At 37.1% G+C, this 14,279-nt stretch overlaps 1 protein-coding gene across 1 annotated transcript in view; it reads left to right on the top strand.

Moving 5' to 3' along the window:
* LOC137623629 (uncharacterized) overlaps window positions 1-12,974 on the top strand; it is a 68,707-nt gene extending 55,733 nt beyond the window's left edge. Inside the window, exons 7-11 of the mRNA XM_068354460.1 lie at window positions 1,022-1,116; window positions 7,776-7,882; window positions 9,617-9,719; window positions 12,611-12,788; window positions 12,949-12,974. Coding sequence (XP_068210561.1) covers window positions 1,022-1,116; window positions 7,776-7,882; window positions 9,617-9,719; window positions 12,611-12,788; window positions 12,949-12,974 — 509 coding nt within the window. The remainder of the gene's footprint in view (window positions 1-1,021; window positions 1,117-7,775; window positions 7,883-9,616; window positions 9,720-12,610; window positions 12,789-12,948) is intronic.
* The last annotated feature ends 1,305 nt before the right edge of the window (window positions 12,975-14,279 follow it).

Here is a 14,279-nt window from a genome sequence, read left to right as displayed (position 1 = left end):
TCCAGTTCCCTCAAAGGATAAGAAGCATTTTGTCTGAGGTTGCGATCACCACCCAAGTCTCTTTTGGGATGCAACATTTGTGATATTATGAGCTGCACCAGACACTAGATGCAAGTAAACCAGTCACCTGAGTAGCTCTTTTCTACAACTTAGTATGTATTGATAGGACATTTTAAAAGGAGATGGTATACTGAAGAACATTATAGAGGGTAAATTTTAAGGCCAAAGACCTATAGGACATAAAAGGAATTCAATGCTAAATGACCTGAAGGGAGGGAGAAGGTAGCAAAAGCTAAAAAAGGTGGCCATGTATTGAGAATTATGGAGGGTAACTAATCCATGAAAGTACCTGCCTTAGGGCACAACACTATAGTAGTAGTAGTATGTATTGAAGTCTCTCTCCCATCCTCCCATACAGGAGGGGAAGGATGGACGGAATATATGCTAAACCATGTCCTAAATGGCCATACAATCATACACCATATCCCGAAGGATTAAGATTATTCTATGACCATCTGCCAGTTTCTGGTAGGGACCAAGTCTAACACCTGCAACATCTTTATGCTCAGGTAGTTAGGAGGTTGACAAGAGTCATGACTTTCGTTCCTCTCCAGGACCAATGTACATTGACATATCCCTGGTCAGTTAACCAGCCAGTTTTGGTTATAGGGACTTTCTTTAAGAATGAATCTCCTATTAAAGGGCAATATTTTTATACCTAAAGGAACAAATCACAAATTTTTAAAAATGGTTTGTATTTTTCCTAACTACAGTATACAAACCTGAGTTCTTTAACCACCTGCCAAGCCCGAAGTTAATGGTCATTGTGAAGATTACTCTACCTGGGGAGGGGGCAGGTCCTAGATTAAAGTTTGAAACTGTTGATTCAGCTTCACTGAAGTCATACAGTACTCCTTTTAAAGGACTAATGTTTTTATAGTTAGGAAAAATACAGATTAATTATAAGAATTTATTTAGAAGTACAGTATATAAGTGTAAAATTAATAAATTACATTTTCAGAGCCAGCCGAATTACTGGAGACTAATCCAGTTTTTACGTTTGGGGAGCAATTATCTCAGAATCTAGCTAAAGGATTGGCAGATAACTGGAGTCAAGTAAGATTATCTTTATTTCTTGCATTTTATATATTTTGAGTTTATGAGCATAAATCTTTATAATAGTAATTATTCTAGAAATGACTCATAAATTTACATCTGTAGAATTTTTGATACTGTAATATGTAATTGTAGGTATATACTGTAATGTGCTCATCGTTTTTGTACATAGGAAAATTCTGAAATTTCATTTGTTCCTACATGAATACAAGCTAGACGTTCAATTTTGCTTGCAGCAGAAAACTGTATGCATGTACTATTGCTGCCTTGATAATTTTGGCATTTTAATATTTTTGCCTTCTCTTTCGAGAATAAATAGATGTGTGTGCAAACAGGCTGTCGTGTTCTAGGGATGAATTTAAATAAAGAATACAAAGATCTGCAGTTGTTTCCGTATGAAGTTGCAAATATGACGGTTTATTGTACAAACCTGCCTTTAATCTCATTATCCCTGTTCCTGTTACTGAGCAAACAGTCATCACCTCACTATGTAGGGCAATATGATGACAAAGACACAACCCTAAACCTAAGGAATTTGGTCTTTCTTGGACATCCTGGTACTTTATTCTGTTGGTGGGAGACAGTCTGTAGACTGCTGCCAGGATTTCTAAGACAGACCCTGTGGTGTCTTCTTGACACCTGATTCACCCTTGGAGGCACTGAAGGACGTGACACCTGCTAGTGGTGTCTACTGCTGTTAAGAATCCGTTGTGTCCTCTTTCCCCATGGGAATGTTGTCATTAGTTTCCGAGGCCCCAAAAAAGGCGAGCAAGAAGAAGCGTGCATGTTCCTCATTCTCTTCTAGTTCTTTAATCTCCTCTTCCTGGTCTTCGTTAGGGCCCTCAAACTATATTAATTATAAGAAAAAGAAATTAATAAAAAAAATTAAGGCAGACTTGATTAACAGGAGTCTCGTAAGACTCAGACCAATTTCTATACCCTCTTATGCATAAAAGAAATGGTTTGAAGGGCACCAGTCTTCTCCTCTCTTACTTTCCCTGGACAATTAAGGTACAAGACATGTATTTGGGTCTGCCTCTAGTGATCCTTCTAAAGCCTAGAGAATATGCTTCTCAGCAAAACCCTCCTATGCATAGCTGTAACAATGATAAGTAACAGGTGCCACCAAGAATGATTTTTCAACAATCCACGGAGTGGAGAGAGGGAGGAAGTTCCCATCATATCCCTTCTTTATCCAAAAAAGTTACATTCGGAGAACAATCTCTCGGATCGTCTAGCATCTCTCTCTCTTATCCTTTGGAGACCAGGACACCTAGTGTCTCCTTAACCTAAGAGGGAAAGGCTGAAAGATTTTGGAATCTTAGTGACAATCCCCAATCCCTTCTTCTTTGGCAGAGTACTCCAAAGGGAAGGATCAATCTGCTCTTGTTCCTGTCGAGTCCTCCCTTTGGGAGAGGGGAGAGGACTCTTGGTTGAGGTAGTGTTCTCATTTTCCTAAAACGTGTCTGTTTCCGGTGGAAAATGAGAATCCCAAGTCTGAATCCACCTTGCTTAAGGTCTTACCCCTCATCACAGTTAAACAACCCTGGAGAGACCTCCTCAGAACCCATCAAGTGTGGGATAATGGAGATTGATCGGAGCTTTGGCAACCCTCAAGGTTCAAAACCTGCCCTTGGGCTTCCATGGCCAGTGCTTGTATGGATCTTCTTGTTCTTGGTAAGTTCACAGGTCACAGGGCATAAGAATTCCCTCCTGTCAACCCACTCCAAGCTTCTGCCTCCAGCACTTACCCGGCAGCGAAAGATTTAAGTACTAGAGAAGGCAGTTCCATTGCCTCTTCCAGTTGATGTAACAACACTGACAGTAGGTACTACAACTGTCAGATTGAAGTATGAGAGCACTTCATTCTCAGCCGTTGAGTCTACTGCAGTAAAAGCTGTGGATATGGCCGGCTTGTAAGCTACGAGTTAGATATAGAGTTGGCCCTCCTTATTTTCTGGTTTGATCTTTGTGGATTTAGTCATTCGTGATACAGAAAACTGTGTGACATATTAGATAAAAAATCACATACGGTCATGCATAATTACTCACACTATGTTACTATGTAAAGGGCAAAATTTTAAGACCAGTTTTGGATGAAAAGAGTCAGGGTTTGCCCATTACAAGAAAGATACTTTTGGAATTATCAAAATATTTATTTTCTTGACGTCAGTTGTGTTGTTGTTAGGGTATTCTAATTGCATAATGTTCATTAATAGGATAATAGTTTGGAAGGATTGACTGAAAATCATATATACTCAATTTAATTGTGGTATATATCCTTACTGGTAATTTTAATTTTATTTATTTACTCGAACTTCGATGTGTTAATCTGTTGGTAGGCTAGCCTAATTGTCCAAAACCTTCAATTTTCCATATTTGTACTGGTAATTAATTTTTTCAACTTACATAGTAGCTAGGAAGGATTGACTTGAGAGCGCATGATATGCTTTGTATAGTCATACACTGTAATTGTGTGTTTAAGTAAAATAGAAATAAGAATTTTTTTTCTTTATTACAATACTTCCGTCATCAAAAACTAGTTTCAGAGAACTAGTAATGTTAACATTATTTGCCAAGAGATGGCGGTAGTAGTGGTTGTCCGAAACCTCAAAATTTGCATGTTATCGGTATTCAGGGTTGCCATTCGTACGATAATTATGTACGATTATTTTGTGTTCGTTTGTTCGTTAGGATTGACGATGGAGCGTATATTAAACGAACGAAAGGTTTCCATTTTAGGCGGCGAGTTTGGGAAAAACATTGTATAAATTGCATTCATTTCGTTCATTTTTGAAGTTCTAAGAAAAATTAGGTAACACAACATTAGTAATAACACAGTCATCATATAATCAATAATTGGTAAATAACCTAAACACAGATGTGTAAATGCGTTCGTTTCTTCTCTATGATCAGAAATGAACGTAAACAGAACAATGGTTTCCATTTTTTATTGTGCTTTTTAGCGTGTTTAGAAAACGCATGATATAAAATCGCCTTTACTTTGTTAATTTTGGATTTTCAATGATACAACAAAAGCTACTCTATGCAGTGATGATTTTGCTATTCATCAGTTGTCTTATACAATAGATATGACTTGATCCTTTTAAAATTTGTCCTAATTTTAGGTTGTTTTACAAGGGGAAATATACAGTATTTACACCCATCCTGGTTGTAATTTTAACCTTTTTGAAGGTATTAAAACTTAAAGCATTTTAAATGTTTGATTTATTTATAAGAACAATTTAGTATTAGAAAAAATATAGTATAGTACATAGAAAGTATTGAAAATGGGTAGTAAACACGTTTGAATAGGCAAGTTGCTGTTTGCCATGGCCCTAATGGAAATATTCCTGTGATGTGTTTTCGAAATATGCGATTTTCGATTTATGTGAAGCCATTGATTGATCAAATTCGCTCATAATTCGGGACCCTACTGAATTTAGAATTTATATAGAATTATCAGTAACTTCTTGATATGTTAACAAAAAATTTACTTATTTCAAAATAAATCTGTTTAAAATTACCATTACATGATGAAATAAAATCTGTTCAATTACAATTATCAAGTTTTAATTCAATTTGATCAACACTAGCAAGCACATGAGTTTGATTTTTTTTTGTGTTTTTCACTTGTGGTAGGATAGAGAGAGAGTTTATTTTTGTGTGTGTTTTTCACTTGTGGTAGGATAGATATTGTATTCATACATTTATAGAAAAAAAACTACTAATATTGTAATTAAAAATTACGATTGAAAAAGATAATTGTGCATCATTAAAGCATTTTCACTTTTGATTTTCAATTTCTGGTGCATTTCAAATATCAGCTGTTAGGGATTTTTTCTTACTCTATAGTATCATTCAGTAGTGTTAGATACAAACAAGTGTTTTGTTGAAACTCATACAAAGCGTGATGTGGCAGTGACTAGTTCAATGAGTCGCGGTGATGATGTTCGGTTTATGAGTCATCATACCTTGCACTGCACTTGTTAATAATGTACAATTTCCTTTAAAAAGTAGTAAGAACTAAAAATACCATGATAAAAACCACATGAAAAGAATGTAGCGCAGTACAGTGGATTACCTAGTATGTCATTCAACTACAGGTAGGTAATGGCCATTAAGTTGGTGGGTTATGAGTTGACCCACCCTAAGGCAGCAAGCATTTGCCGATTCTGGATTTTTGCACCTGTCTCAATTACCTAACCCCTAGGAATAAGGACTGACTGTACAACTGGCCTGGAACAGTAGCTTATGTTGCTTCGTCTCGTGATCTGTCTGATCCTGAAGCTAAAAAGAATTACACCAACCTCATCCTGTTAGGGGCGAAACTGGTCACCTACATGGCGCATCAGTTGGTAACCAGTGGGCTAACAGGCTTTTGAAGAGGAGTCACAGTAGCAGCATGCTTCTCCAATCATTTGGGACAGGATGCAGATATTTCACTTCCTTGGACATTTTGACACTCCTCCCACAAAAGGATATCGAGAATGCCATCGACAAGTGGAGAAAAGAGTCTTGACTCCCTTATCTTCAGAGAAGTGACCTTCAAAGGCTGCAGCCTTTCTGTAATAGCTGCTGCCAAAGCATCTTCCTTCCAGTACAGAAGCAGCGGATGATGAACCCTAGGTCACGATCTGCACCTCTAGGGAGGGAACCATGCTACCCATTTTTGCTCATAACCTGTCTGTGCCAGGTTGGGTGGTAGAAGAAGGAGGGGAAGTACTAATCAAGATCTGAGAACCATTACTCTAAATCTACAAGTGTGGGGGATGCCTGTCAAGCCAATGTTCAACATGGTAGTGAGATATCACAGAAGGTCAGGTGGTGTAAATCATATAGGACAATTACCACCTTCCTTTTATCAGCTCTTGTCCTCCAATCACTTGCTCTCCAACTTACATCAGAAGTAAAAGTGATAGTGAAGAAAAATTCGCTAGAAATCATCCAATTATTGGTGAAGTCAATAGGAGGGTGGAGTTCCTGTCATGTCTCTCTCCTGTGAACACATTTGTTCTACAAATGCCATTCAAGATGGAGACAGGGAGTACAGTTTGTGTAACCTTCAAAATGGATGACTTTATGCACTCTGTTCCAAATAGCGGTCCACCAATCCGACTGAAAGTTCAGCATCCTCCAATCCTCAACACTTTCAGTTTCCTGTGGGACTAGAATCGTCGGATGAGCTCATGTGGTGACTGGATGACAAAAATCTAACAAATGAGTTCCACTCGACTCTCCACCTCCAGATGCTGGTTGGATGACAAAAGCTTAACAAAAGGTGTCTCGCTCGATTTTCCACCTCCAGAGATGCTGTTCACAGACACTTTCCAGGAGGAATGGGCCGCACAACTGAGAAAGTAGACCTCCTCAGGACTGTAGTACAATGACACATAAAGATCGTGCACACCAACCTTTTGGAAATGCAAGCAGTGGTCCTGGTACAGGAATCTTTCCAATAGACTGATATGGTACACCGTGCAGTGACGGGCAGCGGCAATGCTACTTTAGTAGCCCATGTCAACAAGCAATGGGGTACAGTGTCCCAGCCCCTCTCTGCATTGGCAAAGCAGGCACACACATGGGTTTGCAACAATGCAGTGGAGCTATCAGAAAGGTACACTCTAGGCAAGAAGAATGTCTAGCGGATTCACTCAGCCTTCTGGGGCCATTAGCAGTCCTTATAACCCTGCGTGATAGAAAGACTTCTTGCCCATTGGGTGTCCCCACGGATTGACTCGTTTGCCATTCAGCTGAACAAGGAGCTTCGTGTATTTTGTTCTGCAGTCCAAGACCTGTCAGCAGCGGTGAAAGACACTTTCCAACATCCTTGGCATAACCTATCTGTGGAGCAAGTGCTAAAAGCAAGAATCGGGAACCATCTGGCAACCTTTACTGCCCGCTACTTGCGGGTGTATACCCACAAGTCCCTTACATTCTCCTAGGGACCTATGGTAACTCCTCAACAGTTTGTGTAGTGAGGCCGCCTAATGGGACAAGAAACATTTTGTCCTAGGTAGTGGTCACTATAAGTCCAAGAATGAAAGCTAAGAATTTTTGTCCTTTTTCCTATCTTCTTCCCTTGTGGTTAGCAGTCGGGCCATTGTGTAGCCGGACCGAAGGATCAATGTATGGACGCTACTCAACAGAGAACATTTTCTTTACAATTTTGTTTTTAATTACTTCCCCATCTTTCTGCTTGAGGGGAAGGATGGATATATTGTATGCATACCCATTTCTCCTATAATGCCTATACATTTAAACATTCATATCTGGAAAGCTATAGATTTTTATAAGACCATTCACGAGGTTTACAGGAGTCATGGCTTTTGTTCCTATACAGGCCCAAATTACATTGACAATTCCCAGGTCAGTAAATCAGTCAGTTGGTTTATAGGGACATCCACTTTCCTAAGGATGAGTCTCCTATTTAAGGTTGAAAGTTTGTAATATGTAAAGGAACAAATCACAGGTTTATTTTTAATCAATTTGTATATTTCCTAACCATACAAATCTGAGACCTTTACGATACACTTTATGCCTCAACCACTCTGCAAGTCCTAGGTCAAAGGTTAAATACAAGGTAGTGCTACCTGTGATTTAAATGTAACGTAAAATAGTGAGTGGTTCATCAGTTGAATGAACTTTTATTATTCCAGGTGCGTCTAGCAGCATCAGTGGCTTCAAGAAAGTTTTTGCTTTCACTCCCTCCGGTAGCAAGAGAAAAGTTTTTCCCTCTGCTTTTGCCTCGTTTATGTCTTAATAGGTAAGTTTTCAGTTTGGAGCTTAATGAGTTCCTTTCCTGGCAGACTCAATAGACAAATAAGAAGACTCCATCTTGAATGTTTACACATTAATTTTCATTTTATTTTAAGTGTCTGTAGATTGAAAAGAATTTTAACTCCGTTCTTTAGAAATCAGCCAGTTCTGGATTATTCTTGATTTTGCTCATTCCCATTAGTTTTAACTTGATTTTGTTGATCATTTCCTTTTTATGATATTAATTTGTTATTTAGAATCTTTGGCATTTGATTAAATGTAAATAGCAATGCTAATTTTATTCCCATGTGTCATACTGTTGCTGCTAAAGCTTTAAGTCTCCCATTTCTTTATTTGACCAGACTTTCTATACTACACTTCACAAAAGGTCCTCAATATACAAACATTCAAATTACGAACATTGAAAGATACAAATATATATATATATATATATATATATATATATATATATATATATATATATATATATATATATATATATATATATATATATATATATATATATATATATATATATATATATATATATATATATATATATATATATATATATATATATATATATATATATATATATATATATATATATATATATATATATATATATATATATATATATATATATATATATATATATATATATATATATATATATATATATATATATATATATATATATATATATATATATATATATATATATATATATATATATATATATATATATATATATATATATATATATATATATACATACATATACCAAAGGCACTTCCCCCAATTTTGGGGGGTAGCCGACATCAACAAGAACAAACAAAAAAGGGGACCTCTACTCTCTATGTTCCTCCAGCCTAACCAGGGACTCAGCCGAGTTCAGCTGGTACTGCTAGGGTGCCACAGCCCAACCTCCCACATTTCCACCACAGATGAAGCTTCATACTGCTGAGTCCCCTACTGCTGCTACCTCCGCGGTCATCTAAGGCACCGGAGGAAGCAGCAGGGCCTACCGGAACTGCGTCACAATCGCTCGCCATTCATTCCTATTTCTAGCACGCTCTCTTGCCTCTCTCACATCTATCCTCCTATCACCCAGAGCTTTCTTCACACCATCCATCCACCCAAACCTTGGCCTTCCTCTTGTACTTCTCCCATCAACTCTAGCATTCATCACCTTCTTTAGCAGACAGCCATTCTCCATTCTCTCAACATGATATATATATATCAACCTCATGGTAAGTACTTAGCTTAATACCTGCAACATCTTTATGCTCAGGTAGTTAAGAGATGGGTAGGAGTCATCACTTTTGCATTTCCACAAGACTAGATTACATTGGAAATTTCCTGGTTAGTAAAATTGCGCAATCTTGGTTATAGGGACATCTGCCTTCATAAAGATAAATTTCTTATTAAAGGGTGGGAGTTTTTATTCTTTTAGGAATAAATCACAGATTTAAATAGTATTCTACATTTATCCCACTTGTGTTCATTAAGTTACACTGCCCTTCTCAATCAACTTGCAAGTCTTGGTTAAGATTTTAGTGTAGGTTAATTTATCTGCCGTTTGGGTGGGGTCTACCTATTCCCAGCCCGATGCTATTACTAACTCGTAAAACTTTAAACAGCTGTTTGATCTTCACTGAAGTCATACTTCTATTAATGAACCCAGGTTTGTTTAGTTAGGAAACTTAGAAATTACCATTAAAATTTTGATTTTTTTCAGGTACTATGTTGCAGAAGGAGTAAGGTTACATTCGCAAGAAACTTGGCGTCAAGTAGCAGGCGCAGATGGAAGGAGCTTGGTTGAGAAGTACATAGATTCAGTGGTTAGTTATATTTTGTCTTGTGTTTGTTTTGAATTATGTACAGTCTGATTATACAGCAAACTAGTTCTGATATTGTTTTATGAGTGTTTGTTGTGAGCAGAGCCCACAAGTTATTGTTACTGATCTTTTGAGATTCATTGATGTCATGCAGAATCCATTATTGAGGTTACAGTTCAAAAAATTTTAAGTATGTACATAGGCTGCAGAGGCAGGTAGTAGGTAAGTGCTCTGTTACACAATACCCTAGAGACTGAACCTACACAAATTTGATCAGCATGTAAGCTCACTCTCTCTCCCCCATCATGAGTCCTCAGCATCTAGGAATCACAGCTTTCTCAGGATGTTACTGGCGGGGGTCACATCTAACAATCTACAAAATGTTCATTGGTAGGATCAAAGGGGTGATCATGGGTGGCAAGTAAACGAGAAAAGTATTACTCCCAACAAGTAAGATTTGGTTGAAGATGGACATTCATATGTTCCTAGAGGACAGCGTAGACATCTGATGGCACTAAGTAATTACAAAACCTGTGGTTTTGTGTAGGTATTTCTTAGCAAAATAGTAAATGCCCTTCTATTCTTAGATTAAGTAGATTATGAGTTCCCAAGGTTTGTACAATAGTGTACTAACACACATCTGCATAGTTTCCCCTAAAATTAAAATTTATTTTTCTTATCCCCTGTCCCTGCTAAAGTGTTTTTTTTTTTCAGGGATGTGCCTATGACATAGGCCTGTTTCATCAGCATGGTAAATTTAGCTAAGATTTTTTAAGTCAGGATCAAGTATAATCTAGTGGGAAAGTGTTGAAATAGCATTTATAAGCATCAACACAAGCAGACTTAAATTGAAAATGATATTTAATTTCATTCATTATTTCCAGATTAGGGGTTCTTAGAGATATTTAATTGTCTAATTCCATAATGGCTCTTGAAGTTCCCCAGTCACCTTTCTGTGATTGAACAAAGCTTCATGATCTTCCCTTAAAATAAAAAAAAAAAAAATGGCATATTGTGAGTTGATGGTTTTTTATTTTGTATGATTGCGTGTAAATCCAGTTTTTAGAATTAGGCTGCTTCATGACTTTCCACCAAGTCTTGGATGCTAGTTTCTAAACCAACAATGCATAATTATATTGCCATTTGATGCAGTAATTTATGATGGAACTAATCTTGTATTGATCTACCCTTCAATGTAGGGCACCAGTTCTGGTGAGGGGCTATTGAAAACCTGTAATTTGTTCTAGTGTAAAGTTGTCTGTATTAGTTCTGATTTTGGGTTACTTAGCGTGGATTTTCTACTTTTGTAAACCAAAACATGGAGTGGGTTTAATGTTTCATTAATGTTTTTTCCTAAGAGGTATGATATACTCTGTGTCATATTGATACCTTAAGGCAGAACTATCTCAAGGGTCATTCCATGGATTATAAGGGTGAGTTTATACTTGAGGTAGGACTACCAACATTTTATGTGGCTTCTCCACTGTAAGTAGGCAACAGTGATTGTATTCCCCCTATAAATCTTTGCTCATATAAGGGGGATAATCTTACTCATGTGCCTCTCTAATTATGTTGCCATCCATTTTGGTATTGATTACAGGACGGAGATTTTGGGGCAGTTCCTACTGGTTCCTTAAGTGGAGAAATTGATCACCTTTCTGATATTCTCAATCAAGGCTTTTTTTCCTTTTATAATTTTTTTTTAATTGAGAGGCCACATGGTAAATTCAGTACCAGCCTTCGGACAGTATCTTGAAACAGGTGACAGAGCTATGTAACCTTCATAAAAAGAATAGAAAGTATATAATATTACCTTTAGGTTTTTTACCCATTTCTAGTAACACTTGCATTAGAATACTTAAACCTTGATTTAATTGACATTTTTAAGGTCAGTTTAGACATCATTACCTATTGTGGCAAACAACCCAGAATATCCTTTCTAAAGGGAAGTAAACTGTTGGTGGAAGAATGTTCTCCTGCAAGATGTTAAAAATTGATGGCTCTTTCAACTTTGGTTGGATTTCAAGTTGACTATATACACTTGAACTGTGCCAATGGATCTGATTTATGCATTTCAGTTAATGAACTACTCAAAAAAAAGAGGCTTTTATAAGACTGATGACAATCACTGAATGGCAGGTACGATGGCGAGGGAATACACACCTTACCTGTTTTTGCAGGAATATGGAAATGCAATAGACTTCTCTCTGTTTCAGTGCTACAAAGGGAGTTGTCGCATCTGGCGACTTCTTGTATTCTTGTGAAATGGTCCTAGAATTGTGTTTGGACAGTCTATGGTGCTCATGAGGACTCATAGGTTGTGGATACACACACCTCTTCATACCAAAGAAGAGCATGGTGAACCTTTTCCATCTTATGCTTGCCTGATGATGCCAGAGACCATTTGCCTGGTTACTCCTGAGAATTACTTCAGTCAAGCAAAGGGAGTTGACCAGATTTGCATACATTGAGGATGACAGTTTGTGGTCATATTGGTTGCCTGTCTTTCAGGGTCATGTTCAGGGTTCAGTTTTATTCTTGTTAGGATAGTAGGTCCCTGGAGTAGGCTGAAATTCCTTCGTCTTATAAAAAAATTGAAGCAGCTCTGGATGCCTATTATACTACACAGCATTCTTGAAATTTTACAAGATTGTTACCATATATGGAATGATCTAGGTAATCAAACAGTAGAATCATGAGAACTTCAGAAAACTGGTGAAAACTTTTATTGATGTGGTTGGGATGTCACATTTAATTTTTTATGTGGTACTGTTTATTACATTTGCCATTGATCTTATTTTCTTTCATTTATTTTTATCCCAATTTTATATGGTGGTGCATATCCTGTATAACAGTTCTCAGATATTTCATTCAATAATGCTAAAACCTCTCAGGTTGCATACTACATAGAGGCAACTGGAGCTGACAATCACGCAGTCCGAGAAGCTGCCTGTGCGTGCATAGCAGAACTGGCTCTCAAGATTGCCAAGGAGGCAGTGAGAAATCATGTACCAGATTTGCTGCAAGCTCTCACTATTTGTTTTAATGACGACTCCTGGCCTGTGAGGGATGGTAAGTTAAAGCATCAGATATATTTTATTTAATTGATAATATGATATATATTCTATTTATTTGATAATGTCATGAACTAAAATTTTTCAATACATGTCTTAAAGCATTGCTCTTGTATTTGCTATAATTTTATTTAGTTGATAATGTGATAAACTTGCAGTTTTCAATATTAATCTTACCCGATGATCATGTAGCTGTCAACTCTGTTGCCCGACAGAAATCTACGGTCGGGATACGCCAGCGATCGCTATACAGGTGGGGGTGTACACAACAGCGCCATCTGTGAGTAGGTACTCAAGTACTTCTTGTCAACAAGAACTCAATTTTTCCTCTGTCGTGCCACCGGCAAGACCTACTAATACGCCGTCCCTAACTGGATTTGTTTTCACAACTTTTTGGTGAAGTACACTATTCCAGTTTTGAGCTTTCACTATGCAGGGGTTTTATTTCATTTCAAAACTTGAACTCGTTTTGGATAGATTTAATTATGGTGACGAAGAGAGTATGGACTCTCTTTCACTTTTAAATGGCCGACCCTTCCCTTAGACGGAAGTGTTGGTGTCGAAGAGAGTATAGACTCTCTTTCACTTTGTATGACCGACCCATCCCTTAGACGGAAGTGTGTTTAGGTTTTTGGTAATTTTGCTTAACAAAGTTATATCTCTCCGCCATTTATAGGCCTCTTCGATTAACTTTCCATTTATTATAAACTTATAAAACTTAATTTTTATGTTTGTTTATATGCGACCTTTCTAATAGTAGGCGGTCCTTACTTGGAACCGAAGTTAATTAACATTGAGCCCGTCATATCGTATTTCCTGTTAAGAATTTATGCTATTTTAATTTTAATGTTTTTGAAAGAATTTCTTTGATAGTCTCGTACTGTTTTCAAAGATGAACTAACGTTTAGTTTAGTCTCCGCAGTTGTTGACGTTCAGAACGTTCAACATGCGCTCTATCGTTACGATAGAGAGAGAGTATTTCACGGTTTCACGTTGCAGTAAGAGTAAACCGATTCTAGCGTTTCGTTCATTCTTTCTTAGCTTAAATGGTTTTAATTCTAATAAAGGAACTTTTTATTTGGGAAACCTTTCAGTTTTTTTCCTTTAACAAATAATATGTTTTAACGATATATAATTGGGCTCATCTCTCAGGTTCTAAGTCAAGAGAGAGAGAGAGAGAGATAGAGACGAGGGAGAAAGAGGAGAATAAACGTTTCGTTCAAACGGGAAACGTTGTTCTCGTTTTTTTTTACTCTTCTCCCTAGTCGCTATAGGGGAAGAAGGTAAAACGTTTCTAGAGTTTTATTCTTGTTCCCAGGCTTTATGCGGTGAGAGATTTTAAACGTAGTTTATTTGATCTAGTGTTTAGTCTCTTTTCCAGCCACTGAATTCTTTATCTTTCATTATGTTTTTCTGTTACATTGTAAAACTGTTTTCGCAATTACTACCTTTTAATGAAGGATAGGATTGCGTGTTTCAGGTACAAATC

The sequence above is a fragment of the Palaemon carinicauda genome, chromosome 30 (assembly GCF_036898095.1).
Source record: "Palaemon carinicauda isolate YSFRI2023 chromosome 30, ASM3689809v2, whole genome shotgun sequence".
Taxonomy (NCBI): Eukaryota; Metazoa; Arthropoda; class Malacostraca; order Decapoda; family Palaemonidae; genus Palaemon; species Palaemon carinicauda.
This window is presented reverse-complemented; position numbering and strand designations above follow the sequence as displayed.